The sequence below is a fragment of the Dermochelys coriacea genome, chromosome 1 (assembly GCF_009764565.3).
Source record: "Dermochelys coriacea isolate rDerCor1 chromosome 1, rDerCor1.pri.v4, whole genome shotgun sequence".
In the NCBI taxonomy this organism is placed as follows: domain Eukaryota; kingdom Metazoa; phylum Chordata; order Testudines; family Dermochelyidae; genus Dermochelys; species Dermochelys coriacea.
The window spans coordinates 325271623-325299123 of record NC_050068.2 but is presented as its reverse complement, the minus strand read 5'-3'; the positions used below and the strand labels follow the sequence as shown (position 1 = coordinate 325299123).

Sequence of the window (27501 nt, the reverse complement as noted above, 5' to 3'; positions counted from 1 at the left end):
CCATTACTCCTCGTTCTGTCATCTGCTACCATTGAGAACAGTCTAGAGCCATCCTCTTTGAAACCCCCTTTCAGGTAGTTGAAAGCAGCTATCAAATCCCCCCTCATTCTTCTCTTCTGCAGACTAAACAATCCCAGCTCCCTCAGCCTCTCCTCATAAGTCATGTGCTCTAGACCCCTAATCATTTTTGTTGCCCTTCGTTGTACTCTTTCCAATTTATCCACATCCTTCCTGTAGTGTGGGGCCCAAAACTGGACACAGTACTCCAGATGAGGCCTCACCAGTGTCGAATAGAGGGGAACGATCACGTCCCTCGATCTGCTCGCTATGCCCCTACTTATACAACCCAAAATGCCATTGGCCTTCTTGGCAACAAGGGCAAACTGCTGACTCATATCCAGCTTCTCGTCCACTGTCACCCCTAGGTCCTTTTCCGCAGAACTGCTGCCGAGCCATTCGGTCCCTAGTCTGTAGCGGTGCATTGGATTCTTCCATCCTAAGTGCAGGACCCTGCATTTATCCTTATTGAACCTCATTAGATTTCTTTTGGCCCAATCCTCCAATTTGTCTAGGTCCTTCTGTATCCTATCCCTCCCCTCCAGCGTATCTACCACTCCTCCCAGTTTAGTATCATCCGCAAATTTGCTGAGAGTGCAATCCACACCGTCCTCCAGATCATTTATGGCATTTATTTATTAAGATGCCACAAGTACTCCTACTATAATGAGTAATTTCTTTGCAACATTACCTAGTGTGCTTTAACATAGTACTGTTTCAAACAACACTATATTAAAATGCACTAGGGAACCTTTCTTATGTGCCAATGTGTCTAGATGGGCTAAGTCTTGCACAACATGTTACTATGCTTCAGAAATCATACCCCCTCAGTTTGCATTACTGTACCATGTACACAAATCCACAGATACAAGAAACCATTTCTGGTATTTTTCTGGTGAAATACCTGGATAATCACCTATTTCATTTTTTTTAAAATCAGGGGTGCTTTATCAGTGTTTATCAGTTAAAACCCAAAATTAGGAACCCTAAATATACCGCCCCCAACACTTGTTTGGCTGAGATGCCACCTAAAGCGGATTTCCTACTGGGTCTTCTTTAAATTGGACAGTGTAGCATTCTGCAAGACATACTTGCAATATGTAACCATCCCTTCTCCGATACTTCAACTCCTTGCTTTTCCATCCATTTTTTATTCTGTATGACTGTTTGAATTTGTAATTAATCAAGATATCAGTATACTTTGCCAGCTAATCCTTTAACACTTTGAGGCAATATTAACTGCTCTGGTTCTGTATGTTCTCATGTAGTTTGGCCGACCTGGAGAAAGAAAGTTTCTAATTTCCAGATAGAAGAGTGAAGGAAAGTCAGCAAGTTTTACATTTTGTCTTTAACATGGAACAAAGGCTAGAGCCAGAAAATCTCGTTTTCCTTTATTTGGGCTGGCTATCAATCATTACGTCTTTATAGGTCAAGATTTCAGTACTGGACACTCTATTTTGACAAATACCTCTCTGGTCTTGCTGATTTATTGCTTTAGGCACATGGCAGTTCTGTGCTAGAATATCCCAGAGATTTCCCAGGATACATTGTGCACCTGTATGTAACTGGAAGGAATCAGTACAATTAAATATCAGACAAATCACACTATATGGGGGAAAAAGTCAACATGATGCTTCCAAAATGTCATCCCATTGTGATGTTGCTTTGGAACCCACCTATCCCCTTCTTGACATTGTCAGGATGATGTCCTGCTACAATATTGCATGAAACACATCTGTAATACAGGCGTAGAGGCAAGAGACCAGTCTTGATTTCATGGCTTTGGCTATAAGACACGTCTATGGGTCAGCGTCCAGTGACTCCAGTAGATAGCATTATAACCACTCGCTGTGACACTACATTAGTGATGCTTATGTGCGTGAGGAGCAAATCAGGGCAAGGACCATGTTTTCTCAAATGTTGTGTATGTGGCACAGTGGCGACTCCACAGCGCAGTATGGGTGATGGACAGGGATACCCACCATAGCCAGGGCATATGGCTGCTGCCCTCTCCCACCCCACCCCCATCTTTGTGGTGTGACCAGGGGCACCAGACTTTGAAGGTCCCCTCTAGGCATATTAAGAGATGAGGAGTTGGCCCAATGAACTCTGGAGAGCCCCGGAAGTCCGGGGGCAGGGACCGCTAGTTGTTGGACGTCACACTGCACTGGGCCCTGGAGGCAGGGTGGGGCAGCTGAGCTGCGGCACCCCCACTCTAGGCTGGCCCTCAAATTTCTAGGCTCTATAGCTTTAAGAGGGGTATCTACATAGCCACGCCCACTGTTTCAGGTCCTGCCCACGAGCTGCGCCAGCAGGCCGCCGCCGCCAGGGGGGAGTGTTGCGCCCGTGCGCGGGGCTCATGCGACGCCTCTCTGTCACAGCGTCGTCGCCCCCTCGCCGGGCCTAGTGCGCCTGCGCGAGTCCGCGGAGACCTTGGAGGCGCGGCCGCCGGGGACGAGGCGCTCGGACGCGAGGTTAAAGCTGAGGCGGCCGGAAAATGCAGAGCTGGAGCCGGGTCTGCTGCGCGCTCGCCCAGGTAGCGGCCCGGCCAGCGCGGGCGGGGGGAGCGGCGCTGGGCCTGGGATACAGACGCGGCCGGGGACACCGAGCTACGGCAGCGAGCGGGGGGAGGCAGCCCCGCTCTGGGCCTTGGGCCGGGCCAGCGGGCACCGACCCTCCCCCCCCCTTGGGCCGGGGGCAGGGCCAGCGGGGTGCGGACGCTGAGGCCCCCCGTCTAGCTCCAAGCACGTGGGGGGAGGGGGCTGCAGCCTGCTCGGTGACCCCTCCCCTGAGCTGGGGCCGGGTTGGTGCTGCTTGGCGCCTTCATACCAATGGCTGCGTGAGCCCTTCCCCGCTGCCCCCGGTACCCTGAGCTGGGCAGGGGGGATCTCGGGGGGGCCCCCCCGGTACCCTGAGCTGGGCAGGGGGGATCTCGGGGGGGCCCCCCCGGTACCCTGAGCTGGGCAGGGGGGGAATCTCGGGCCCCGGCCCCCCCCCCCCGGTACCCTGAGCTGGGCAGGGGGGGAATCTCGGGCCCCGGCCCCCCCCCCCGGTACCCTGAGCTGGGCAGGGGGGGAATCTCGGGCCCCGGCCCCCCCCCCCCGGTACCCTGAGCTGGGCAGGGGGGGAATCTCGGGCCCCGCCCCCCCCCCCCGGTACCCTGAGCTGGGCAGGGGGGGAATCTCGGGCCCCGCCCCCCCCCCCCGGTACCCTGAGCTGGGCAGGGGGGGAATCTCGGGCCCCGGCCCCCCCCCGGTACCCTGAGCTGGGCAGGGGGGGAATCTCGGGCCCCGCCCCCCCCCCGGTACCCTGAGCTGGGCAGGGGGGGAATCTCGGGCCCCGCCCCCCCCCCCGGTACCCTGAGCTGGGCAGGGGGGGAATCTCGGGCCCCGGCCCCCCCCCCCCCGGTACCCTGAGCTGGGCAGGGGGGGAATCTCGGGCCCCGGCCCCCCCCCCCCCGGTACCCTGAGCTGGGCAGGGGGGGAATCTCGGGCCCCGGCCCCCCCCCCCGGTACCCTGAGCTGGGCAGGGGGGGAATCTCGGGCCCTGGCCCCCCCCCCTTACCCTGAGCTGGGCAGGGGGGGAATCTCGGGCCCCGGCCCCCCCCCCCCCGGTACCCTGAGCTGGGCAGGGGCCACCTTGGTGCCTGATGCTTGTGTGTGACACTAAGAGGCCCCTTGGTCCAACTGGCAAAGGGCTCACTGTTCTGTAACAGCAACGACTCTTATCAGGGCTGACAAACTCAGTACACCTAACACTTGGCTGTCACTGTATTGTTCAAGAAAGTTGCATGAAATATTAAATGAAAGGCAGGATCATGCTGGTCTTTAATACTGTTACGAATTGATGTATTGATTGTATTTTAAAAAGTGTCTATATACTGATAATATAATACTGCAAATACGTCCTTATGGTTGATGTCAAGGTGTTACTCCCCAACAGAGGTGAAAAATTGGTTTTGTGAGACAAACGGATGTATAATCACGGATGTATAGTCACATCTGCCTAAATTCATATGATATGTAGATTAAGCATAGCAAGATCAACAAAGTGCAAATTACATTTCTTTTCAAGTCAGTTTGAGGATATGAAGACAACTGGGGGCCAGCACACAGGAGAACAAACAGTGGGGGAAGGGGAGAATCTCGGGGCATTGGGAAGTGGGGCACAAGCTGCAGGCACCAAGATCCCCTCTACCCAGCTCAGAGCATTGTGGGGGGAGAGGCACAGTATGACATGCTCCATGGTTTCCCAAGGCTGTAAGGCATCTCACCACTACCTGCCCTTAGTGTGAAGCAATCTTGTCTATGCCTGCTGTGGCTGAGCTCCCTGAAACCAACAGCGTCTGGGCCCATAAGTACTTATTCCCCCTTCCCCCCCCGCCCCAGTCCTCCCTGCAGTATCCAGCCCATCACTGGACACTCACAGTAATTACCCGGTAAGCTGTTACCAAAAAGACAATGTACACACAGCTTGAGTGGTACAACTCAGGCTCAGGTCCTTTATAACGTTACAGCACTAAAATATATTGATAGTGAAAACAATCATATTTATTAACAAAGACTACAATTTAAGTCATACTGAGAAAAGATAACAAGTGGAAACTTAAGTGGTTACACACACAAAACAAAGCATAAAACACAATCCTAGGTCTACACTTTTTAAGGGTTACCTTTCCTCTTTAATAAAGTAGATCTGCTCCCAAGACCTGAGTCCTTGACAAAGCTGTTGGTTTTCAGGCAAACCAGGATCCACGTTTTCATGAATATCCCCGCACCCTTCAAGGTAGAGGTCCCGAGCTCCCTGCCCAAGTGTAGGTAGGTAGGAGTAGAACGGGGGAACGGTTGGGGGTAGTGTCTTGGGTGCCATGTTTTGGTCACCCCGACATAGCCTGTTGTTTGAACCCCTCTTCTCCATCAGCCAGCCCCATAATAACTCTTAGGGCTATTGGTTTTATTACCCAGGACTTTTATTACGCATGTTCTCTGGGATGGTGGTTGAAGCATGAAGGGACATATGAATCTTTAGCACCTCTGGCACATAAATATCTTGCTATGAGATTGCCATGCAAACGACTATTCTCACTTTCATGTGAAATTATAAATAAGAAGCAGGCAGCATTATCTCCTGCAAATTGTAACCAAACTTTTTTGTCTGAGCGATGGGCTGAACAAGAAGTAGGACTGAGTGGACTTGTAGGCTCTAAAGCTTTATGGGTTTTTTTTTTTAAATACAGTTATTATTTTGTACATAATTCTGCATTTGTAAGTTCAACTTTCATGACAGAGATTGCACTAGGGTACTTGTATTAGGTGAATTGAAAAATACTATTTCTTTTTTACGGTGCAGATATTTGTTATCAAAAATAAGGTAAGCACTGTACACTCTGTTATAATTGAAATCAATGTATTATAAAATGTAGAAAAATCCAAAAATATTTAAATAAATGGTATTCTATTATTGTTTAACAGCGTGATTATTCGTGATTAATTTTTTTAATTGCTTGACAGCCCTAGATTTTTTATGTTCCTTTCCCCAAATACACTCTTCGTAATTATCCCTAGATTTAAACCAAAGTCTGTCTTACCTGCTCCCCATATTTATAGGTACTTTGAGTGAGTGAGATAAGATGAAATGTTGTTTATTCTCTTAGACAACTGAACTGTGGATAAGGGGTAAAATGACTGTTCTCTACCTGTCTCCCATTTGGGAAGTAACTATAAAATGGAGCAATAAGATGGTCTATTATCGAATTACCCCAGTCTTTCCACAGAAAAGTTTAAATGGGGTTTCGTAATCTGTGCTGCCATTATTTACTATCTGCTATTGCCTACTAGCAGGTGCTTGCCTAAAAGAAAATGACAATCCCTGCTCTGAGGAGCTCACACTATAAGGGCAGAGGATGGGGGAAGGAGTACAGCATATTAGTAGAGTGATCAAAGATATTGTCTAACCACATATGGGAAATGTATTTATATAGATTTTGTTTTTCATAGCAATTACAATACCCGTTGCGCATCTAGTCTGGAGTTCTCCTCCAACAGTGATCAGTGCCAGATACTCAGAGGAATTTGCAAGATACCATGTAGCTAACAGTTACAGGATAATAAGGGTTGTTTCTTCTTAATCCTAACAGTTAGTGGCTGGTTTCTGCTATGAAACAGGTTTTGACTCTTTTGTGTTAGATGCTATGCATGCATGTACTAAGAGGCAGTTCTTGCCCTGAAGATCTTACAATCTAAGTGGACAAATAGAGGTACAGAAAGATTAAATTATTTGCTGTAGGAAGCACAGCAGATTAGTGACAGAGCTATGTTTTCCATATCCCAGAGCAGTGTGCTATCACTGAACTCACTGCTGTTACCTATTTTTTAATCTATGTAATGTAATTGGATTTTCTAATGAAACAGATTGTGAGAAGTTGCTGATTCTTGCACAGTTATTTTCTTTATGGAGAAAGTTAAACTTTTGTTTTTTCCCCTCTATAGAGAAGCCATTTTAATCGAATCCATCATGGCCTACAGGGGATTTGTGCAGTGTCGCTGAGGAGCTATACTGATCTAGGTAAATTTTGATGGCTGTAAAGTAGCTTTCAGGAGACAAAGTTGTATTTCAAATTAAGGCCCCAATCTTACAAGTGATTCTGCAGCCACAAAGCCCATCCACGTGGAGACAATTGTAGCATTAGGGTTGATGGTATGAGTGGTTCTCAAACTTTTGTATTGGTGACCCCTTTCACAAAGCAAGCCTCTGAATGTGACTCTCTTATACATTAAAAAACACATTTTTTTATATTTAACACTATGATAAATGCTGGAGGCAAAGCAGGGTTTGGGGGTGGAAGCTGACTGCATGAGACCCCCATGTAAAAACCTTATGACCCCCTGTTCTACAACATAGATATCACGTGATGGCATGCAGTGGGTTGAATTGACTATACTAATCATTTATACAACATTATTGTTAGAGGTTAAAATAAGATATGTCATTTTTCATACATTGCACAAATGATGTAGAAGGGGTTGCTTTTGTGGATCACAAGTTAATCTTTCTATGGTCTGGGAGCTAAATATGTAGACTCTGCTTCAATCCCAGTTTCTCTTGATTGTTGAGCATGAGATGTATAACCTAACCCTGTTCTCACACAGGATAATGTAAAGATGTGACATTAGTCTATCAGCATTCTCCTTATTTTTTTTAATATCTGTAATAATGCCACATGACACGTTCAAGACCTTTCTTGTAACAATTTTTTCAAAGGCAGTTAAACATAACTACAAATACCTTTGGCCAAATTCTACAAAGATTTATAGCATATGCAATCCCAGAGTAGATGCAAGGAGTACTGGTCAGACCAGAATTCAGTCCCTTTACCTCAATTTACAATGCTTTTGTTCTCCGATCTGTCAGAGTGGTTGTTTTTATTTACAGAACAAATAGTGCCCATGAAGCATTCCATTTTTTTCATTCAGGAAGTTGTTTTCAGTAATTAAAATTTACCTGTTTAAATTCACTGAACAGCACCATCATTTTTAAAAACTAGCTACATATTCTTTCTCAGTCTGTGGATAGTCAATGTGAGGAACTATCCCAGAATGTTGCAGGCTAGGTATTCCTATAGTAAAACTAAAATAAACCTAAATTATAGTAAGAAAAGTAACTTGAAAACATTTTGAAGTTTTGTATTTTTTCTTTTAGCTGATGCTGACATCACAGTTATTGGTTCTGGGCCTGGAGGATATGTTGCTGCTATCAAAGCAGCCCAACTTGGCTTTAAGGTAAGAGGGAACTTGTGTTGGATAAACCCGGTAATATAGCACTAATCCAGATAAATTCAATAGGGGTTCTTGCAACACTGGAAAAATTAAGTTCCCTGTCACTGGGCAGCCCCGAGTGGGAGCACCCTCCTGATGCAGGCTGTGTTCTGATAGGCATACCTGCCTCAGTTTCTCTCCAGCCTGTCCCGAAATAATCCAAAGCATCTTCCCAAGTATAAATATAGCCGGGGCGGGGGAGGATTACAGAAGTCCCATGCATATAAATCATAACAAAATAAGCTCCAACACCATAATCCAAATTTCATCATCATAGTCCAATGCATACATACAACATACTGCCTTGGCAGCCCCCACCATGCCCCGACTCTCCAGCGCAGTCCCCCTCAGCTCTTTCAACTGGATTGCAAGCCTGATCTTCCCAGCAGGAAACACCTTGCTGGGAGCATCCTTTCTAGGGGAATATCCCTCCTCCTGGCCCTCTCATGGCTCATGTGGGACCACCTCCCTAGCCCTGAAGATGTCAGTGAATAAGCCGCTCTGCTGCTCCCCTGCCTTCAGCCCATGACTTCAGCTCAGCGCCAGCAGGCAGCTTCTTTTGTTGCTCCTCCTGCCTTGAGACCGCTCCAGCCTCTGGTCCAACCAGCAAACTCTTGTTGCTGTTATCCTGCTTCATCCTCCCAGCTCCCAAACATAGTCTCCTAGCCAATTCCCAAGAAGGGCCTACAGAGCTTTCCACTCTCTGCAGCCTCTATCTCCCAGGCATCTGTCACCTGCCCTTCCAGATAGAACCAGTCTGCTCAGATTGTCAGGGATTTCCTCTCACTGAGTATCTCCCTGATCCTATATATTCCACACATGCTTGCTCCCTGGTAACTGGCCAAATGGGAGCATCTGCTCTAGTTTCCTAGGGCTGTTTGTAGCTTGGGAGCCGCACATTGTGAGAACTTCATTTCATTTCCAGATTAATAGTAATAACTAGTTCTTATATAGTGTTCTTCATCATTAGATCTCAGTGTTTTACAGAGGTCAGTATCATTTTCCCCATTTTACAGATGAGAAAACTGAGGCTCAGATAGGGGGAAGTAACTTGTCCAAGATGACCTGACAGGCCAGTGGCAGAAGTGTGACTAGAATCCAGGTTTCCCATGTCCAATCTGGTGCTGTAGATCATGCTGTAGATTAACATCCTTAACTTTGTCTTAAGCAGACACTGACTGTAGAGGCACCATTTTTCATATTGGTTTGTTAATATCTTTTGAAACTGTGATTATTAAAATAAGTCATGATTGTTTTTTGTCACTTGGAGTTAAGGTCATCAAATTAGCTTAATTTTATTTAGAATTTATAGATTAGACTGAAACCAGTGGTAAACAGTAGTTACTGAGAGGTGCAACAGCTACATTTTAAATAAAATGAATTGGACTGGAGAGGGAAGCATATTTATAAAAGTAGTAAAAAGACTGCCAAGAGGAAAACTAATTTTCTCCCTGTGCAGGGATACTGAATATGTTTGGATGTGTCATGCTAAGCACTGAAGAAACATGCAGAGTGCCTTCAAGCCCTCCTTGAGGTGGTCCAGTGTGAGACTCTTCTAAATAAACAAAACTGCTGGGTTCTAATCAAAAGCTATCAGCAACTTTTAGGCAATCTGCCAAAAAGGATCAAAATGAATAACAAATGTAGTGCCTAACTGCTGTGAGATTCTGTGAAAGTGGCTGAGAGTACACCAATAAAAATAATACCCAAGTCTTATGTCGTGCTTTTCATATGTAAATGCAGGATTTCCTGGAACTCATCACCACATTCGTTTATTCTGAAAAACAAAAATTGATGGAAAGAGAGAATCATTAGTGTGTTTAAGGGCAGTGGAAATGTGCCCCTGCAATGAAGCTGAAGTTACTTTATGACAGAGTGAATGATTAAGTATTATTTGAACATGAATAAAGGTGACTTGGGGCTATATTAAATACATGGACAGAATGTTGGAGATGAGACTGTAGATATAGATTATCCTAGGGTGTAACTTATATGCATAAGCTTGTTCTTTTTGCTATTCCCTCTTCCTCCTTTGAATGTCCTTTATGAACAAAGCAGCTTTCGTGTAATGGGTACTAGTTATTTGTAATGTAGACAGGTAGTTCAAGTGACCTCTGTTTCACTCTCTGAACAATGGGAGGTAAATGAGTTTTCTAGAGTAATTTTTGAAAATATTGAGAGATGAAAATACATTTTTCTAAAGATGTTATCACAGTTCATAACAACTGCCCTACGTTTCCCCTCATTGGTCCAGCAAGGGCACCCACTCTTAGGTTTCTAGCTCCCCAGCTGTTGCCTCGCTTGGATGGAGACCTGCATCTCACTCCCCCGTGATTTGGACATGTCCAGGCTGCACAGTTACCTGCTTTCACTGTGTATTTCCCAGCAAAGATAGTCTGCCTAAATAGACCTACTTACTTTCTCTTCAGAGACTGTAACAGGGATTGCTGTGGGTAGATGTTACCACACAGTTCTTTCTAAGAAAGCCTATTTCATTCTTAAGGTAAAAAGCATTACAGAGAAAACACATTAAGACAACAAAAGAACCTACACACCTGCTCATAAGCTTGCCAGGCATCACTCCACCTCTGAGGTTTAACTTACTTCAAAAGTTAACAGTAAGGTTTAACTTAATTCAGTAAGGTTTGTTCAGGATATTGTCAGTGTGTCACATCTCAGCACGATTCTCACTTCATGAACATAGCTTTACTGGTGAACTCTGCTAGTTCTTAAGCGCTTTTGTGTTTTTTTAACCTTCTGGAGGGTGGTAGCTGCAGAGTATTCTTTTCCAGGCCCCTACTGGCTGTCATGTCCCAACTCCACCCAAGTATAAATGCTGCCCTCTGAACGTTCTGATAGGTTCTTTAGTGACCACAGTCCCTACAGCACCATATGGCTCACTGGCCATTGCGCCAGCTTTTTTGAATCTCAGTGATGTCTTGTTGGGGATCCTTTAATATCCTTTCGCTTCCTATGCAGGTCGAGTACAATTGTGCTAAATGAGAGTCCATTGTCTCCAGCACTTTGGCACCTGTCTCAGTGCTTCAGTGCAGATAGTTCTGTTGCCTTGACCCTTCCTTTGTGTGTTGGTGGCCAGTACCCTAGTATGACTGAGGTTTTTTGTTTGTTGATGTTTCCCAGCATTGACCCACCAGTACCTGAATTAAAGTGCTCAGCACTACAGCTTTTATTGGGAGCCTTAAGGCTACGTGGCTCCCTAGTTCCTGTTCCATTCTTTTGATGCTAAATTTCTTTTTGTGCTACTTCTCTTTTGGTCCATTGTTTCCTTCAAGACATTGATACATGATGCATTGTGTCATAGGTGTGACATCTTAAGAGGGAGCCTTCAAACCTGATCAGTCTGCATTATCTGCCTCAGACTCATCTGTGGTGTGCAGGGATACTGAATATGTTTGGATGTGTCATGCTAAGCACTGAAGAAACATGCAGAGTGCCTTCAAGCCCTCCTTGAGGTGGTCCAGTGTGAGACTCTTCTAAATCTGGCATAAGGAGGAACGGAGTTCTTCGAAGTTTAAGCCCTTAAAGGAAAAACCTGATTCAGCCAAATCCATTGCACCACAACATTGAGTATTAGTACTACCTGCATTGACGTAGACCCTGGTCCCCATTAAGACCAGTGTGGTGGCTTTACTATTGAAGCAGCGTGTACTGTGGTTGAAGCAGAGGATTCCAATAAGTATTGGCTTCTCATTGCACTAGGTGAGGTTTTGGCACATGTCGTTGATGGTACTGAGAAAAATGGCTCACTGGATGAGACAGTTTTCACATAAGATAAAGGCAGGAGGTGCCAGAAGGGAGCCAGTAGCTCCTTAGGGCAGCAGTCAAAAAGGTGTTGGATTGCCCCTCCTGCATTCATTTGCTTGAAGGGGGATGGGAGGAAACAGTGACTCTGGTTATCAGCATATGCTCTGTGATCTGATCTGATCACTCCTGATCCCACAGTGCCTCCTTTGGGGCATTTTTCTCCCCTGTGTCAGCCAGGGTAGGAATTCTTGGTGCATTGGGAGTGTTTTTTTGTGCTGAGGCTGATACTCATATGGTGGGTTTCAGAGTAGCAGCCGTGTTAGTCTGTATTCGCAAAAAGAAAAGGAGTACTTGTGGCACCTTAGAGACTAACAAATTTATTAGAGCATAAGCTTTCGTGAGCTACAGAAATGCATCCGATGAAGTGAGCTGTAGCTCACAAAAGCTTATGCTCTAATAAATTTGTTAGTCTCTAAGGTGCCACAAGTACTCCTTTTCTTTTTACTCATATGGTGGTGTCTGTGCTCAATGCAAGAAATGCTGGCCTTGACACTGGCACTTTGTGCACTGGCACAGCCATCACTGGTTCTTATCAAAGCACTTATGACACTCAGTCTTACTATTGCCTAGTGAATTCCAGTCACATGACTAAGGGCTTGTTGACAGTTAGGATGATGAGAGCTGCCATTTGGATTCAGATGAGACAGAGAAGTCATCTGATACCGAATACATCATTGTGGAGAAGCACCAAGACAGTGACTCTGGAGGGGAGAAGTCTACCTTTTCCCAATACTTGCAGAAACTGTTCAAGACAGCTACTTCTAATTGAAACTGGTCAAGGACTCTACAAGGACTATAGCTTAGAGGTATCTTGGCCTGGAAGCCCCATTCAAATGGGTTACCATGCCTTTGTATCCTGTTTTGGACCAGCCCATGAATAATGCACTGCTGAATGCAGCTGCTAGGGCCTTGAAGGCAGCTGAATAAAAGTTTTAGCTTCAAAACGTAGCTTCAATAAGTCCCTGTTCTAGGCTTTCCAGCAGCTCTTCAACATCAGCTTGGTTCACGAGTGGTTTTGGTCTTCACACCCAAAACGGAAAAGATCAATCAGTGATTATGCCATTATATCAGAAGGGAAAGAAGCTTAAACTTAAACTTTTGTTTTAGCAGTTTTTATGCTAACAACAGTTCATTTGCTTTGACAGAAAATGAGCAATTTAAGGAAATGGTTGAAGCACTTCACCCGAATGTTCTCCTCCACCACAGATTTAAACTTACAGTTCCCAAAATGAGGGACTCCCGTGTTGAACCCTGTGCACCCTAGAACTTGTTTGCAAGGAGGAGAGGCCAAGACTTCTTGTTTTCAAGAAAAGAAATTGTTTTGTTTTCTTTCCAAATGTCACTTTTTTGTTAGCCATTTTTTGCAGATGGTGTTGTCCCTGACTTATGCCTTTTTGGAGACTTGTACATTGTCTGATGATGGATTTTGAGGAGAGAGATCTCTAGCCATCTTCTCTTCCTCCCTGTTTAAACAGTTGGCATTGGCCTTGTTATTGCTACTCCCGAGCAGCTTTATTTTCATTTTTCTTCTGGGATATCCCTAGAACTTCTTACTCTTGAAGTGAGAATCCCACAAAGTGGTGGTATTTTTATAGAGGGAAAAATTACTTACCTTGTAATTGTTTCTTTCAAGGCGGAGAAGATCATTTGACAAGATTTACTCACCAATCCATTCCCCTTGGTGTTAAAGGTTCTCTTTTTACTTGTCTTTACCTATTTCACCTTGCTTCTCGTTATTCTGAGGCATTTTTTGATCCTATATCAATCTAATTCAAGGCAGTCATCTTTCCGAGAGCTTCAACTCCTGCTCAGTTGAAAGAACTTATTGAAACACTTGAAGGGGGAGGGCAGTGCTTATACTTTTTTGCAAGTATAAATGATGACAGTGGGTTACCCTGATGTAATTTCTCAAAACTTATTTGTTTTGAGAGAAAGAGAGAGTGAGTGAGTGAGTAAAGAGCTAGGGGAGTTCAAATCAGTCTATAGCTAAATCCAGGAATGAGAATCCTGCACAATATCTTGTGAGAAGCAGAATTACAGGATGAGTAATTTTCCTTTGTCATTGGTATTCATTGAAATTTTCAAATGTGCTTTTAGGAACTAAAAATGTAATATGGTTCAAAAAGGGTTTTCTCCTCTTCTATTCCAGACTGTTTGTGTGGAGAAAAATGAAACGTTGGGTGGAACCTGTTTGAATGTTGGCTGCATTCCTTCCAAGGCAAGTGTGCATTTATCTCTAGTTTGTATCATGTTTTCACTGTGGATTTGAATAGTGATGTGGTGGTGAAAAGACCAGGGGGCAGATCCTCAGATAGTATAGATTGTCATAGTTCCATCGACTAGAATGGAAAAAGAAGGGGAAAGGATAGCAAACACAAACAGATTTATTTCACAGCGCCAGTGAGCTGATAAGATTATGGTATTAACTAACTAAACACAATCAAGTCTCTTATACTAGAAACACTACGATTACCACAGATGATCATATCTGTAAATCTCTAGCATAAACCAGCTTATTCTGAAAGGGCTTGCAGCATTAAGTCAAAGATGGTCATAATGCTGTTTCTGCATTTATAAATGAGTGAGCCATTTATGGTTCATAGTCATTTAGTGTCTATCTCCAGGTTGTTGGTGGCTGTGGTAATGGTCATCTTGAGATGTTCTTGGAAAGGAAAATTCCCATTTCAGATGATCTGCTGTTGGGATACTGCAGCTGATATTGCCCCATGTCTCTTGTAATGTATTTTTCAAATATTTTATATAGATTTACAAACTTGTCTTCTCTGTTGTTGAAAAAATTGCTTTTGTATCATCTGGTAACATACTTTGCCACATTGGTAACTATTTCTGTTTTCTCATTCTGACTTCTTTGTCTGCTTAAAAAAGAAAAAACACCATTACAGGCCTCCCATCTGAATCAGTCTTTCAAAGCCCGCTTGGTTGGGAGGAATATCTGTTTTGTTTGTTTGTTTGTTTGTTTGTTTGTTTTTTTAATGGAATTTAAACCCAAGGTCTTAAGCACATGCAGTCATTAAATATCCCCATTTCATTCCTGGTGTCAGCAGTGGTGTTTTGGCCAAATTTCCAATCTGGGTAATTATATTTTACTTACTTAAATTCCCCTTGAAGTTTCAGTTGAACACAATAATCTCTGCTCTTGATTTAAGCTATGGTGCAGAAATGTTACTCTGTGCTGTTGAAATAGCTGTTGTTACAGTAGTGAATGAAATGATCCCTGTATAGAATTTATCTTTAAGTTTGTAAAGCACTTGGAGATCCTTCAAGATGAGAGGCTTTGGGAGCAGAACATAATGCAAGATATATTTTATCTGTCACTTGGGAGCTATAGTTAGGGATCCATGTCTGTCATGGATTCCTTGACTTCCTGCGATCTCCGTGACTTCTGCAGCGGCCAGTGTGGCTGATCCCTGGGCTGCCTGAGCAGTTGGCCCCGGGGACAACCACACTGGCTGTTGTTGGAGAGGCTCTGCATTGGAGTGAGCAGCGGCCAATGTGGCTGGCCTCAGGTACTGCCTGAGCAGTGGTCCTGGGGGGGGGCTGGAACAGCACTGTCTCCCCCCTTTCTCCCCCCAGCAGCGTTCAGAGCAGCAGTGTCTTCCCCCCTCCCCAGTGGCAGCTGGAGCAGCAGCAGGCCCCTCTCAGCTTTCCCCTCCCCAGTGGCGGCTGGAGCAGCCGCTGGCCCCCCGGGGCTTCCCCCCTGCCCCCGAAGATTCAATCAGGGGTATTTATGTTGTAAGTCATGGACAGGTAATGGGCCGTGATTTTTTTTGTTTCTTGGGCGTGACCTGTCCATGACTTTTACTAAAAATACCCGTGATTAAATCGTAGCCTTAGCTTTAGTTATATGGTTAGCTCTGTGGTTGCCACCTTGCTTCTCCACTTACAAAAATGGGGTAAGGGTTGTGAAGTGGGATTTATGACCAGCTCCTAGGCCTTCTCCTGAGGCAGTTTGTCACTGCCCTGTGTAATAGGGAGTGTTGAATAGGAATAGTTCTGAATCCAAACTGCTAGATTGACCGCAACACACACATGTGCAATATTTTTCATTACAAACTGCGCTCACAGCATGCAAGTGAATAATGTAACAGACATAATGATAAACTGTCTCTCACTGTTTCAGATTCAAGCTTTTACTAAATCTCCATGGTAATGCATTCATAGCAAGAGATCCATTAATATCTAAACAAAAGTTTGCACTGCTTTGTGATATTTAGCTTCTGAGCAAACAGGTACATAGAAGGGCTCAGTGCATTTAAAGTTCAGTAGAAAAAGAATTCTAATATAAATACTGGCACATCTGTTTTTTAATTTTGAAGTCAGCTGAGCATTCTTCATAACAATCTCTAATAAAGGTAAAAAGAAAAGGAGTACTTGTGGCACCTTAGAGACTAACAAATTTAGAGACTAACTCGCACAGATACAGACAGACATCATCTTCCTCTCCAAATGCAAACAGATGGACATCATACCTTTTTCTAAATTTGTTAGTCTCTAAGGTGCCACAAGTACTCCTTTTCTTTTTGCGAATACAGACTAACACGGCTGCTACTCTGAAACCTCTAATAAAGGTAATAGCTTAACTTTGTACAGTGTAGTAAAAACCTTTCCAGGCATCTGTTGCAAATCAGGTTTAGCAGTGAATAGTATTGGGAAATGAACTTTAGGATCCAATTAGGGAGCTTTCACTCCTTTATGTCTTGAATTTATCCTCATTTAAGGTTTTTATGTACATGCTGTTTGAACCTCATGGCTAAACTTGGATGCCATCCAGAGTTTATTTCTGAACAAGGAGAAAAAAGGTCTGTTAATAAAAGGGGAGAATAGTTCGTATTCATTAAGGCAATAGTAAGTTATTAAGTTCTCTCCCAAAATCCAATCACAGTAAAAGTGTTGGTGTGTGTTTGTTGATAGCTTATCTAACATAAAATTGTTTCCTTTGTAATTGCTGAAGACTTACACAGTGGTGATGCCGACCAGAGAGTGATTTCTAAGCAGTTATAAATTTAAAAAAACAGTTTGGTAAAAAATGTTAGTTTTGCACATAGATGCTGCTTACATTTATCTGGTACATTTATCAGATAAACAAACCTGATTATCTTAGCCTGACAAATTGTAGTTTTACTCAGAATATATATATAAACTGTATTATCACAAATATAAATTATGTATTTTTGAGGTTCATTTGCAGCCTCCCGTAGTCCCAGTTTTCTAGACTCTGGCATTCTGCAGATTTTTGCTCCTTTGCCCTGTTGCAGATTCACTGAAGTACAAACACATCATCCTCATGCATCTCCTCTGGCTCTTCACTTCAGAGTACAGATTAGAATTGTCCTTGTGACAGCAGAACCTCAGAGTTATGAACACCGGAGTTACGAACTGACCAGTCAAACACACACCTCATTTGGAACTGGAAGTATGCCATCAGGCAGCAGCAGAGACAAAAAGAGAGGCAAATGCTGTGTTAAATGTAAACTACTAAAAAAAAAAAGGAAAGCAACATTTTTCTTCTGCATAGTAATGTTTCAGAGCTGTACTAAATCAATGTTCAGTTGTAAATTTTTGAAAGAACAACCATAATGTTTTGTTCAAAGTTACAAACGTTTCAGAGCTACAAACAACCTCCATTACTGAGGAGTTTGTAACTCTGAGGTAGTACTGTATCAGACGGACAGTTATAACTTATTTTTTGAACTAGGTCTGTTTCCTGCTCCTCCTCCTCCAAGTTTTCCTACATCCTCATATTCCCTCAGATGTGAGATTATGTGGTAGGGCAGAGAACAAGACAATTTTCCTCTGCAGCTCTTTGTCTCTGGAACATCCTAATTGTGTCTGTCTTGAAGCTTCGTATCATTGTAATTCTCAAATGATAATCTACTGGGCCAAATTCAAGCCTGGTTTAACTCTGTTAAAGTCAGCAGAATTAAATGAGGCTTGAATTTGGCTTTTCTTTCTCTTGTTTAATTGTCTTAATTTTGCTGTCCCTCTGCTTGCAGTTTAACTTTGTAACTGTGTTTAATGCAAAAAAAAATTTGGAAAATAGCTTGTATAAAATATACCTCATAAAATGAAATTGTGTCCTAATGTACCTTTTTAATTTTGAATAAAGGTTTCGTAGTGGTAATGGTGAAAGTGTTTATTGAAAACTAGTACTAAAATAATTTCTGCTGATGTTGGAATGAACAGTGATCTCAACTGCTTGAATGTTTTTAATATTATGTGCTCTGATTCCATACTAAATGAATTCTGTTTTTCTAGGCTTTGCTGAACAATTCACATCTGTATCATTTGGCCCATGGAAAGGATTTTGCTAGTAGAGGAATTGAAAGTGAGTATGCAGTATAAGTTAGTGGTATTGCAAACAAGTATGGTTTCGCACAGTGCCTTTTAAATGTGCAAATCTTTGACTACTTTAACTGCTTGACTAGGTAGTAGGAAAACTTAGCAGGGTTACAAAATCAATTGGAATGTTAGAGCCTTGTTTCTATTCCTTGAAATCAGCTTCTTGGATAATTGCGATTTAGAATGTTTCATTTATGGTTGCAACAAAATAGAACTGGCCTCCAGCTATATTTGAAAAAATAAGGTTTTTTTTTTTGTATTTTGATGGCTCAATGCGGTCTTTAGCCCAGTTAGTGGGATCATTCAGCACCTCTTACTGTGACATACAGAACTCATTTGTTTTCAGATAACCTTTAAGTTAAGAGATGGATAAAGACACTGAAATACAAGGGAAAAGTAAAGATGTATACAAAAATTATAGTTACAGGAATCCACTTGAATTTAGAGAAGATGATGGAGCAGAAAAGTGGTGCAGTGAAGTCCTTGACAGGTGGAATTGCCCATTTGTTTAAACAGAACAAGGTTAGTTTGGACTGTGTCTCTGTCATATTGTTTTTCTGGATAAAATTTCTCCTTTTCTGTTAAATCTACTTTTCGCCTCGGATATTAATTAGAATGGGTAATGAATGATCAGCAATGATGGAATTAGACCACTTCACTTTTTGAAAGACTTGATATCTACAGTTCTCTATTTTTATATTTAGAGTTATTTTTTCCTTTTCTTAAAAGAAGGGTGTCCCATTATTTTCCAGTTTGTAATGTTGTGATATCAAAGTTAGTTTATCAGTGGAGAATTCATGCTTCATTAGAGATGTGTTGAGATTCAAGTTATTTTGGTTGCAAAATATTTATGTATTAATTTAAATTGTGAAAGTTTGTATTTACTGTATTCACATTTGTAAAGGTCATACATGTGCCTGGATATGGAAAAATAACTGGCAAAAACCAAGTCACAGTATCCAAAGAGGATGGTAGCACTCAGGTTATCAATACAAAGAATATCCTCATAGCCACAGGTTCAGAAGTTGCTCCCTTCCCTGGAATTACGGTATGATTTAAATAATAACCTTTAATGGTACACTGTTTTTCATTATTGTGTTAGTACTGGTTGTCATTATTAAGTAACAGTTTTCTGTAGCTTATTAGTTATTGCTGTGAGATAGCTATTTTAGACAGTTCGAATTTTTTATGTAGTATACAGAAAATCTGTGGAAAATCTTCCTTCTTGAGGAGGTAAAAAGCTTTCTCCTTTGTTCGTTATTAGATTGATGAAGACACAATTGTATCATCAACTGGTGCACTGTCCCTGAAACAAGTCCCTGAAAAGATGGTTGTAATTGGTGCAGGAGTCATTGGTGTGGAATTGGTAAGAGGTTTATTTATACAACTTATACTTCCAGTAGATCAAGAAACAGGATGTAACCATTTGGCAGAGATGGATCTGGAATTACAAATGTTAATCTGTACATTATGTTAGTATTTAATAGGGGATGATATGGCTGAGGGAATTTTTAATGAGAGAGAGAGAGCCTTTCCTCTCCAAGTCACTGGTTAGATCATCTCGTATTGGCAGTGAGCAAGAGTTAGGATCTGATGGCTGATTGGTAGTCTATATGAAAAGACTGGTTGTAGTTCAGTTCTCAGTGGACAAGTGTCCACATTATTAAAACTAGTGTAACTTGTTGGTAGCGTCAGCAGAGAGTTGAGGGATTGGATGAGCATAAAGGGTGAAGTACAATCTTGCCTCTAGAGCCTCTAAAGCCCTCCCAGTTTCGTGTTATGGGGAAGCTTGCACTGCAGTTGCGCCTGCTGAACCTGCTCTGTACATTAATAGAGAACTTCACTCTCAAGGGCTGTCATTTTCGCACCTTTAGAAGCATAAACATATTTGCAGCATTTAACATCAGGAAATCTTGTTGATGGATGTTATGTTAATCATAGCTAATAACCAATGGAGCAACATTTTGGGACTGAAAGAGGCCATGCAGCGCTTCTAGGTCTGTCTCCTTTCTCCCCCTGTACCCTGCCTATCCCCACATAGATCTAATATTTAAAAAATATATTCTTTGGTCTTACAAAATTTTCTTGACAATTTGGTCAGACCATGCCCAGCCCAGCCCAGGCACAAAATCTACTCAGCAGCCTTTTATCTTGATTTTAATGGAAAAAAGGGCAATATTTTACTTTCTCTCTGAAGTGTGTGTGTGTGATGGGGGAGACTTGCTTAAGACAAATAGATTTTTACAAGGGTGGTGATAATAGTTATAGCTCTTGCTTTTGCAATTGCTTATCCACTTTTTGGAGTAGTGACTTTGACAGTGAGTTCTCTTAAGTAAAATTAAAGCAATCTGGCATTGTTTTGGCTCTGCTCCAGTGGTACTGGAACACTATTTATAGATTTTGTTGCATTTAGGTTTTTTGGGCTACATGCTGATTTCTGGACTCTGAACATTTTTATACCTAAGATCTAATTATTTTGATAGGTATCTATTTACAACATTTAGTTCTATTGCCAAGGCAACTGGTGAGCTAAGTAGTGCGCACAGCTAGTTTACATGGAAATGAGTTCACGTTATTGTGTGTTCTCCCTTCACCATTTCTGGGCCCCAACTTTTGCATATTTGTTTCATACACCATTTGCATCTTATTGACCTAGACTATAAAATCTTTGGGATAAGGACTAACTTTTTAATTACAAATTTGTACAGCATCTAGCACCACAAGGTCACAGTCCCTGTGACTGTAATGCATATAAACAATCTAATACATGCATATTCCCAGATGGAGTTATGGGCACATACCATGTTTATCACCATTGTAGTGCCCCAATGAGGGCCTTGTTATGCTGTGCATTGCCCCTATCCTAAAGAATTTACAATCTAAGCAGTAAATTTTAAACTGGAAGATTGCAGTTTCTCTCTCTCTCTCTCTCTCTTTTTTTTTTTTTAAACAAAAAAAAACAACAAAATAATGGTTTATTGTATTAACTGCAGGGTTCAGTTTGGCAGCGTCTTGGTGCAGATGTGACAGCCGTTGAGTTCTTGGGCCATGTTGGTGGAATGGGTATTGATATGGAGATCTCTAAAAACTTTCAGCGCATCCTTCAGAAACAAGGACTCAAATTTAAACTAAATACCAAGGTTACTGGTGCCACCAAGAGGCCAGATGGAAAGATTGATGTTTCGTAAGTGCTTAACACATGAAATACAGGAATGATATATCCTTCCCTACCAGAAATCCGACTAAAAGTACATCTTTAGATTTGGGGTATAAATAAAACTAAAACAATGACACTGGGACATGAATCCAAACATCAACTAAATTCAAAGCTAAGGCTGGTTTAAACTGTACTCCTTATTCAGTTGTTACAGTGCACATGGGGATATAAAATTACATAGTTTTTTGGAACTCCAGTATCTTACTTAATGCCAGATGGGGTGAATGAAGGATGCAATTTCAGTCCCTACAGAATACCTTACAGTTTGGAAGTTTAAATTAGGCCCGTGTTTCCCTGATGCTACAGTCCCTTTGCGGGCAAGACTCCCATTGATTTCAATCTGAAGAATTGCCAGCGTAAAGACATTGGTGTCTTAGTGAAGTTAACAGTAAAAACAAAATCAAAACCTCACCTTTATTAGAAGACTTTCCCTCTGATACAGCATCAAAATAAGTATTTTTATTCTTCAGAGGATGCGTCTCCATAAATCCATTAATTCTTGACTCTTTGGTAACTGGTGTTGAGGTAATGGTCATCTTCTCCATTATCAATTTTCATAACTAAACTGAAACCCACAGAAGGAATTTCTAATAGAAATGCTGATATGAAAATATACAGAACAGATACTTAATGAAAAAAAACACACTTTGATGCTTTACCTGTATTTTCAGATAGTTTTCTCCCTGTATGGTGTTAGCACACCAAGGAAACTTAATATGAATTTTAATATATTCAGAACTTATTTGTTTCTGTCCCATCTAGAAGTCAAAATTTTGTCTGACAATATAACTCTTACTATATAATTTTCCACTGCAAGCACTAGTGATTTTTCAAATGACAATGAATTCAGGTGGGAAGGAACATAAGAAGTAAACAGTCTTTCTTTTTTTAACTAGAAAAGTAGTATTACTTTATTAATGAACAGGAAAAATGAACAGTTGCATTGACTGTACACAGAAATTACACTTTGTACCCTTGTCCATAGCAAATATAGAAATAAAACAGTATAACCTTGTCCTTAGCTCAGAGAAGTAGAACTGACCACATGAAAGGAAATGACCTACTGAGCAAGGAGACCACAGAAGCACTCAGATACTGTGTTGATGGGAGCAGCTTACGGACCTAAATAAAGTAGTATAACTCAATAATAATGTAGTATCAATGCTTTATAGATTTCTGATACAGATGAACTCTGAAAAGATCTTGAGATCCCTGCCATCTACAACTGTGGGCTATCTAAACAAAATAATCTCTCAATAGAGTGATTTCAGGCATTTCCACAATGCTGTCTCACTTTAGAGGTACAGTGCTGTGGCTAGTGTTTCAGTATTTGTAGTATAAAAACAGAGGATGCAGGATAAATTTTACTCATGTTAATTTCATAAAACTCATAGTTTATGCTTTAGTTTAGTATATCACTTAATTCTAACAAGAGATTGTAGTATGAAGTGAACTGAAACCACAAGTACCATTTTGATATTCTTAAGCTTACTATAGTTTGAAATAGTTTCTTGCATTTTATTGAGACCTTTCAATGCCCGTTCCTCTTCACTGCTATCTGTATCTAGCTATTAATCAAAGAAGTTACCTGGTCTCAATTATATTTAACATTTTCATGTTTTCTTGTAAGTGGTATCTGTTGACAGTTACTTTTTTTCCTCTTTCTATCCTTCAGTATTGAAGCAGCTGCTGGTGGAAAGACAGAAGTAATCACCTGTGATGTATTACTTGTTTGCATTGGTCGACGTCCTTTTACTCAGAACCTAGGGCTGGAAGATATTGGAATTGAACTTGATAACAAGGGTAGAATCCCAATCAATACCAGATTCCAAACCAAAATTCCAAAGTAAGCATGATGTTTAAAACAATTTTCATTAGCTTCCAGTTAGTCACATTTTACTTCACGTATTCCTAGCAAAAATAACAGGATTTTTATTTAGAATGAGAGATCTTTTTAAAAAAAAAAAAAAAAGAGAGAGAGAGAGAAAAAAGTTAGGTTTCAGAGTAGCAGCCGTGTTAGTCTGTATTCGCAAAAAGAAAAGGAGTACTTGTGGCACCTTAGAGACTAACAAATTTATTTGAGCATAAGCTTTCATGAGCTACAGAAGTGAGCTGTAGCTCACGAAAGCTTATATTCAAATAAATTTGTTAGTCTCTAAGGTGCCACAAGTACTCCTTTTCTTTTTGAGAAAAAAGTTAATTACCCTACAAAAATACTACTTTTCGTTTTTAATAGTAGCTGACTATAGTTTAACTTGTTTAAGGAAAGGAAAATTCAAACTTACACTTCGAAATAAATTGCTTCCATCTATGGCTTTTTAGAAGCAAAAAAGAGGCAGTGTACAGGTTGTGGCCTTTAGTTTTCTCTTGTGTTAAATCAGGTCATACATGAAAAGTAAGCATTTAATAAATTACAGTAAAGTTTATAAAGCTATTTGAAAAATATAACTAGAGCTAATCTATAGAAAATAGCTATTCAGCTCAAATTGGAGGGCTACTCTAGCAAATTAAGTACAGAAGCAATACACATTGGGTAATTTTCATCTGTTTTTGTTTGACTTTCTGTTTACAAACATGTTTAAACTACTATGTCAATCGTATAATATATCTAAAATTCTCCATATGTATTTTTTAAACAGCAATGTTTTGTTCTTTTTCATTTGTCTCATAGCATCTATGCTATTGGTGATGTAGTTGCTGGGCCAATGTTGGCTCACAAAGCTGAGGATGAAGGCATTATCTGCGCTGAGGGGATAGCTGGAGGTGCAGTTCACATTGACTATAACTGTGTGCCCTCAGTGATTTACACACACCCTGAAGTTGCCTGGGTTGGCAAATCAGAGGAACAGTTGAAAGAGGAGGTACTGTCTGGTTTCTCTTTGGATCATACTACTTTAGGGTCTTGGATAAGTTAAGCTAAATTCATTTATGTGTTGTGGCTGCTCTGAATCACCATAGATGTGTGGTCCAAGAAAAATATCATGTATTCACTTTGTCAGTGCTCTGATTTAATAAGGCTGGTATCTCAGCATCAAACAGGGTTGAGTCATTGTGAAAGTTCACCCATTAGCAATGCGTTATTGAATAGTTGTTAATTGGTGATAATTATCTCTCCCTGTTGCCAACGTTGTGTAAAGCAGATGCAATTCATAACCTGGGGGAAAACTCTTCACAGTTTATAACAAGCATTTAGTCTGAAGTGACATCTTTTTGTTGCTTAGTTTTATCACCAATGTTTGGGGAGATATTTGCTATTACTGAGCAGTGCATTCAGCAGGTGTGTAAGATGCAACTGCGTGCTGTGGTTCAAAGCGCACACTGCCTAGCATACTGAGTCTGTACTTGCACAGTCATGGGATGTCTGAAAAGCATGTATTAGGGGAAGTCTGCAAGTGCATACTGTAGTTAGTGTAGGTGAGGGCTTAGTGCCATCAGAATGGGATCTGCTGCAGATCTAGTCTTGAAAAGCCAGTATTCCTGCTGGAAGTGGGAGTACATCTGGCCCTGTGATAGGGCACCAAGGATAGTAAATAGTGCTACACCAAAATTTGTTCTCTTGCAGTCTCCCTGTTGCTCTCCAAGTGCAGCTTCTCTGCTCCCATGCAGGATTGGTTTTGTTCAGGCCTGTAAATGTAAAAAATATGTTGTCTAGCTGGGAATGCCAGATTGTGGGGGTGGGTGGGTTGGTTGTTTTTTTTTTTTTTTTTTTTTTTTTTTTTTTTGATAAATTGGCATCTTTAAAACGCTCCTTTGCAGTAAGAAAATATTTGATTTGAAATCATCACCTGTTCTAATGATTTACATCTGAATTTGTGGTTTCTCTTTAATGATTTTTCCAAACAAGAAGCAACAATTTAAGAGCTCTAAACTGGTCTCTTGTCAGAGGTATTTTAAATGGTGCTGACTGTCTTGAGTTCATGTCCAAAGTAAGATGGAGCAGTTACTCTTTTACAGTTCATGCTAATGAACTACTATTCTTGAGTCATGTTTATATAATACTGGTAACAGGTGTTAAACATTTGAGTGTGTTTTATGCATGGAGAACAATGCAAATAGTACAATGTAATAATTGTCAGTCTGGTGGGAGCTAATCAAGGGTTTACATTAGTCAAATAGGTCATCTAAGCTACAGTTTCAAGTGAAAAATGAAGTATACCTGAATTTATGAATGTGTACAAATATAATTTATGCTGAGTATATGAGATGGTAAGCACCTTAGAGCAGGAACTGTCTTCTATGTATTTGAACAGTGGCTGCACAATTAAACCTCCACCCACTCCTGCAATATACATATTCACTAGTCCTTTGTGCACTATTTGTTTCTGCAGTACACTGTGTAAATTGTCAGTGACCCATACCTATATTCTATAGGGGACAGAATACAAAATTGGAAAGTTCCCATTTGCTGCTAACAGCAGAGCTAAGACTAATGCTGACACAGATGGCTTGGTGAAGATACTTAGTCAGAAAACAACAGACAGGATGCTGGGTGCTCACATTCTAGGCACAGTGAGTATTATAAAAGATGGGAACCTCTTTCCCGGTTTCTCAGCTCCAACGGTGATAACTTACAAATTAAGAATTGTGTTCTTGTATATCTGAAAAATTTTAATCTTCTAGTTATCAGGTTTTGAGAGGCAGAAGTATCCTTCAAAAAACAAAAACAAAAAAAACAGGCCAAGCTTTATGTCTCTTGAAGTCATTGTATTTAGTATTTATTTTACATACTTTATTAACTCTGAATTAGATGTCACCATTTTCTGGCCAAGGAAGGCTGGATGCCACTTCTTTTTGGGTTAATCAGGTCGTCTTCTTGAGTCTCCAGGAGGGGGCGGTACAGAACAATGTGAAGTGTTGATCCATGCCATGGAAACTAAGCTAGCATCTCAAACAATAATAACTGAGGGAAGCATGGGTCAGAATGACATTTCTTTTGCCTTACTGGCAATTTGTATACAATTGGGGTATTGTTCACCACTGCTATCAATATCAAGAGCGAGTTTTGAGTTGTATGTACGCTTGCATTCTGTCATTATTTACTCTGATGTGAATTATAGCAGTCCAAGGTAGTCAGTGTATAGAACAGTGCAACTGTTGTGTAGTTTTATCCTTTCTCAACTATATTGTGTATGTGTGACAGGTGTAGGTAGAGTCATTGACTAAATTAACCAGATGCTAATACTTATCACTGCTGAATGTGATTAGTTCTTTAGCAAAAGACAAAGCCTACAGGCAAGCTGGCTGTTTCATAGCCAGCTAGTCAGTTAGAAAAGCTTGTGCATAGTTTACATGTCTTTGCAATTGTATGGTTTGCACTAATTATACATGTGTTACTTACAGGGTGCTGGGGAGATGGTTAATGAAGCTGCTCTTGCTATGGAATATGGAGCATCATGTGAAGATGTAGCCAGAGTTTGCCATGCCCATCCAGTAAGTTGGCATTAAGTCATTTATCATTCTGTATTTTTTTCTTAGTGTTTGGTATATAGCATTTACAGTTACATAGGAGTTAAATACTTGTCCCCTCATTCTCTTCTAATGACTTTTACCTTTGTTTTTGCTTCCTGCAGACTGTGTCAGAAGCCTTCAGGGAAGCAAACCTAGCAGCATCTTTCGGCAAAGCTATCAACTTCTAAAATGCAAGCACAATCATTTGTACATATATAGCACATTTCTTCTGAAAATGGACTGTTGGCTTTTGCAGAAGATTGAGTCTTTGAGTATTTCTAGAACTGAATTAAATGAATTTCTTTTGTTTAAACATCAAATATTTAAACACATAGGGTTTGGAACAAGTGGAATTATCCAGTTGCTGTATATTAATACACTTAGAAACTTGTTTGTGCATCATGGAGTGTTTCAGAAAACAAGCTTAAGAGACAATAATTTAAAAACAAAACAAAACACATTTCACGGTTGCACAGCATAACCAGGAACACTGGCCCAAACTCTTGGCTAATACTGTCCTGCGTATCTGGTATGTTCTTATTTGAAATACTGATATTCCAGTGGAATGCTGGCACTTAAAAATGCCACTGTCACCTCTGCACAAAGATGTTGTGACATTCTTTTATGTGAAATCTTTCACTATATATTTTTTTTTTCTGAAATGCAGAAGCCAAACCTTTTGGTTACTTTGATCTAGTAGAGTTGGGATTTCTTGGATGAGGCTATTTACTGTAGGTGAATTGAAGCTTATCTTTATTTGTAGAAAGCTAGGCTGGCAGT

The 27501-nt window shown here is 41.2% G+C and overlaps 1 protein-coding gene across 2 annotated transcripts; it reads left to right on the top strand.

Annotated features, from left to right (window-relative positions):
* The first annotated feature begins 2350 nt into the window (after window positions 1-2350).
* DLD (dihydrolipoamide dehydrogenase) lies at window positions 2351-27501 on the top strand. Of its 2 annotated transcripts, XM_038388074.2 has the most exons (15): window positions 2461-2593; window positions 5407-5427; window positions 6546-6621; window positions 7756-7835; window positions 13846-13914; window positions 17973-18042; window positions 18478-18578; window positions 18961-19104; window positions 19321-19422; window positions 21050-21240; window positions 22949-23119; window positions 23945-24134; window positions 25645-25782; window positions 26614-26703; window positions 26844-27501. In XM_038388074.2, exons 1-15 carry the CDS (start codon window positions 2555-2557, stop codon window positions 26907-26909), a joined length of 1548 nt encoding a protein of 515 aa, XP_038244002.1. In that variant the 5' UTR covers window positions 2461-2554; the 3' UTR covers window positions 26910-27501. The 2 variants fall into 2 exon arrangements, with proteins under 2 accessions (XP_038244004.1, XP_038244002.1); XM_038388076.2 differs by lacking the exon at window positions 5407-5427 and having other exon boundaries at window positions 2351-2593.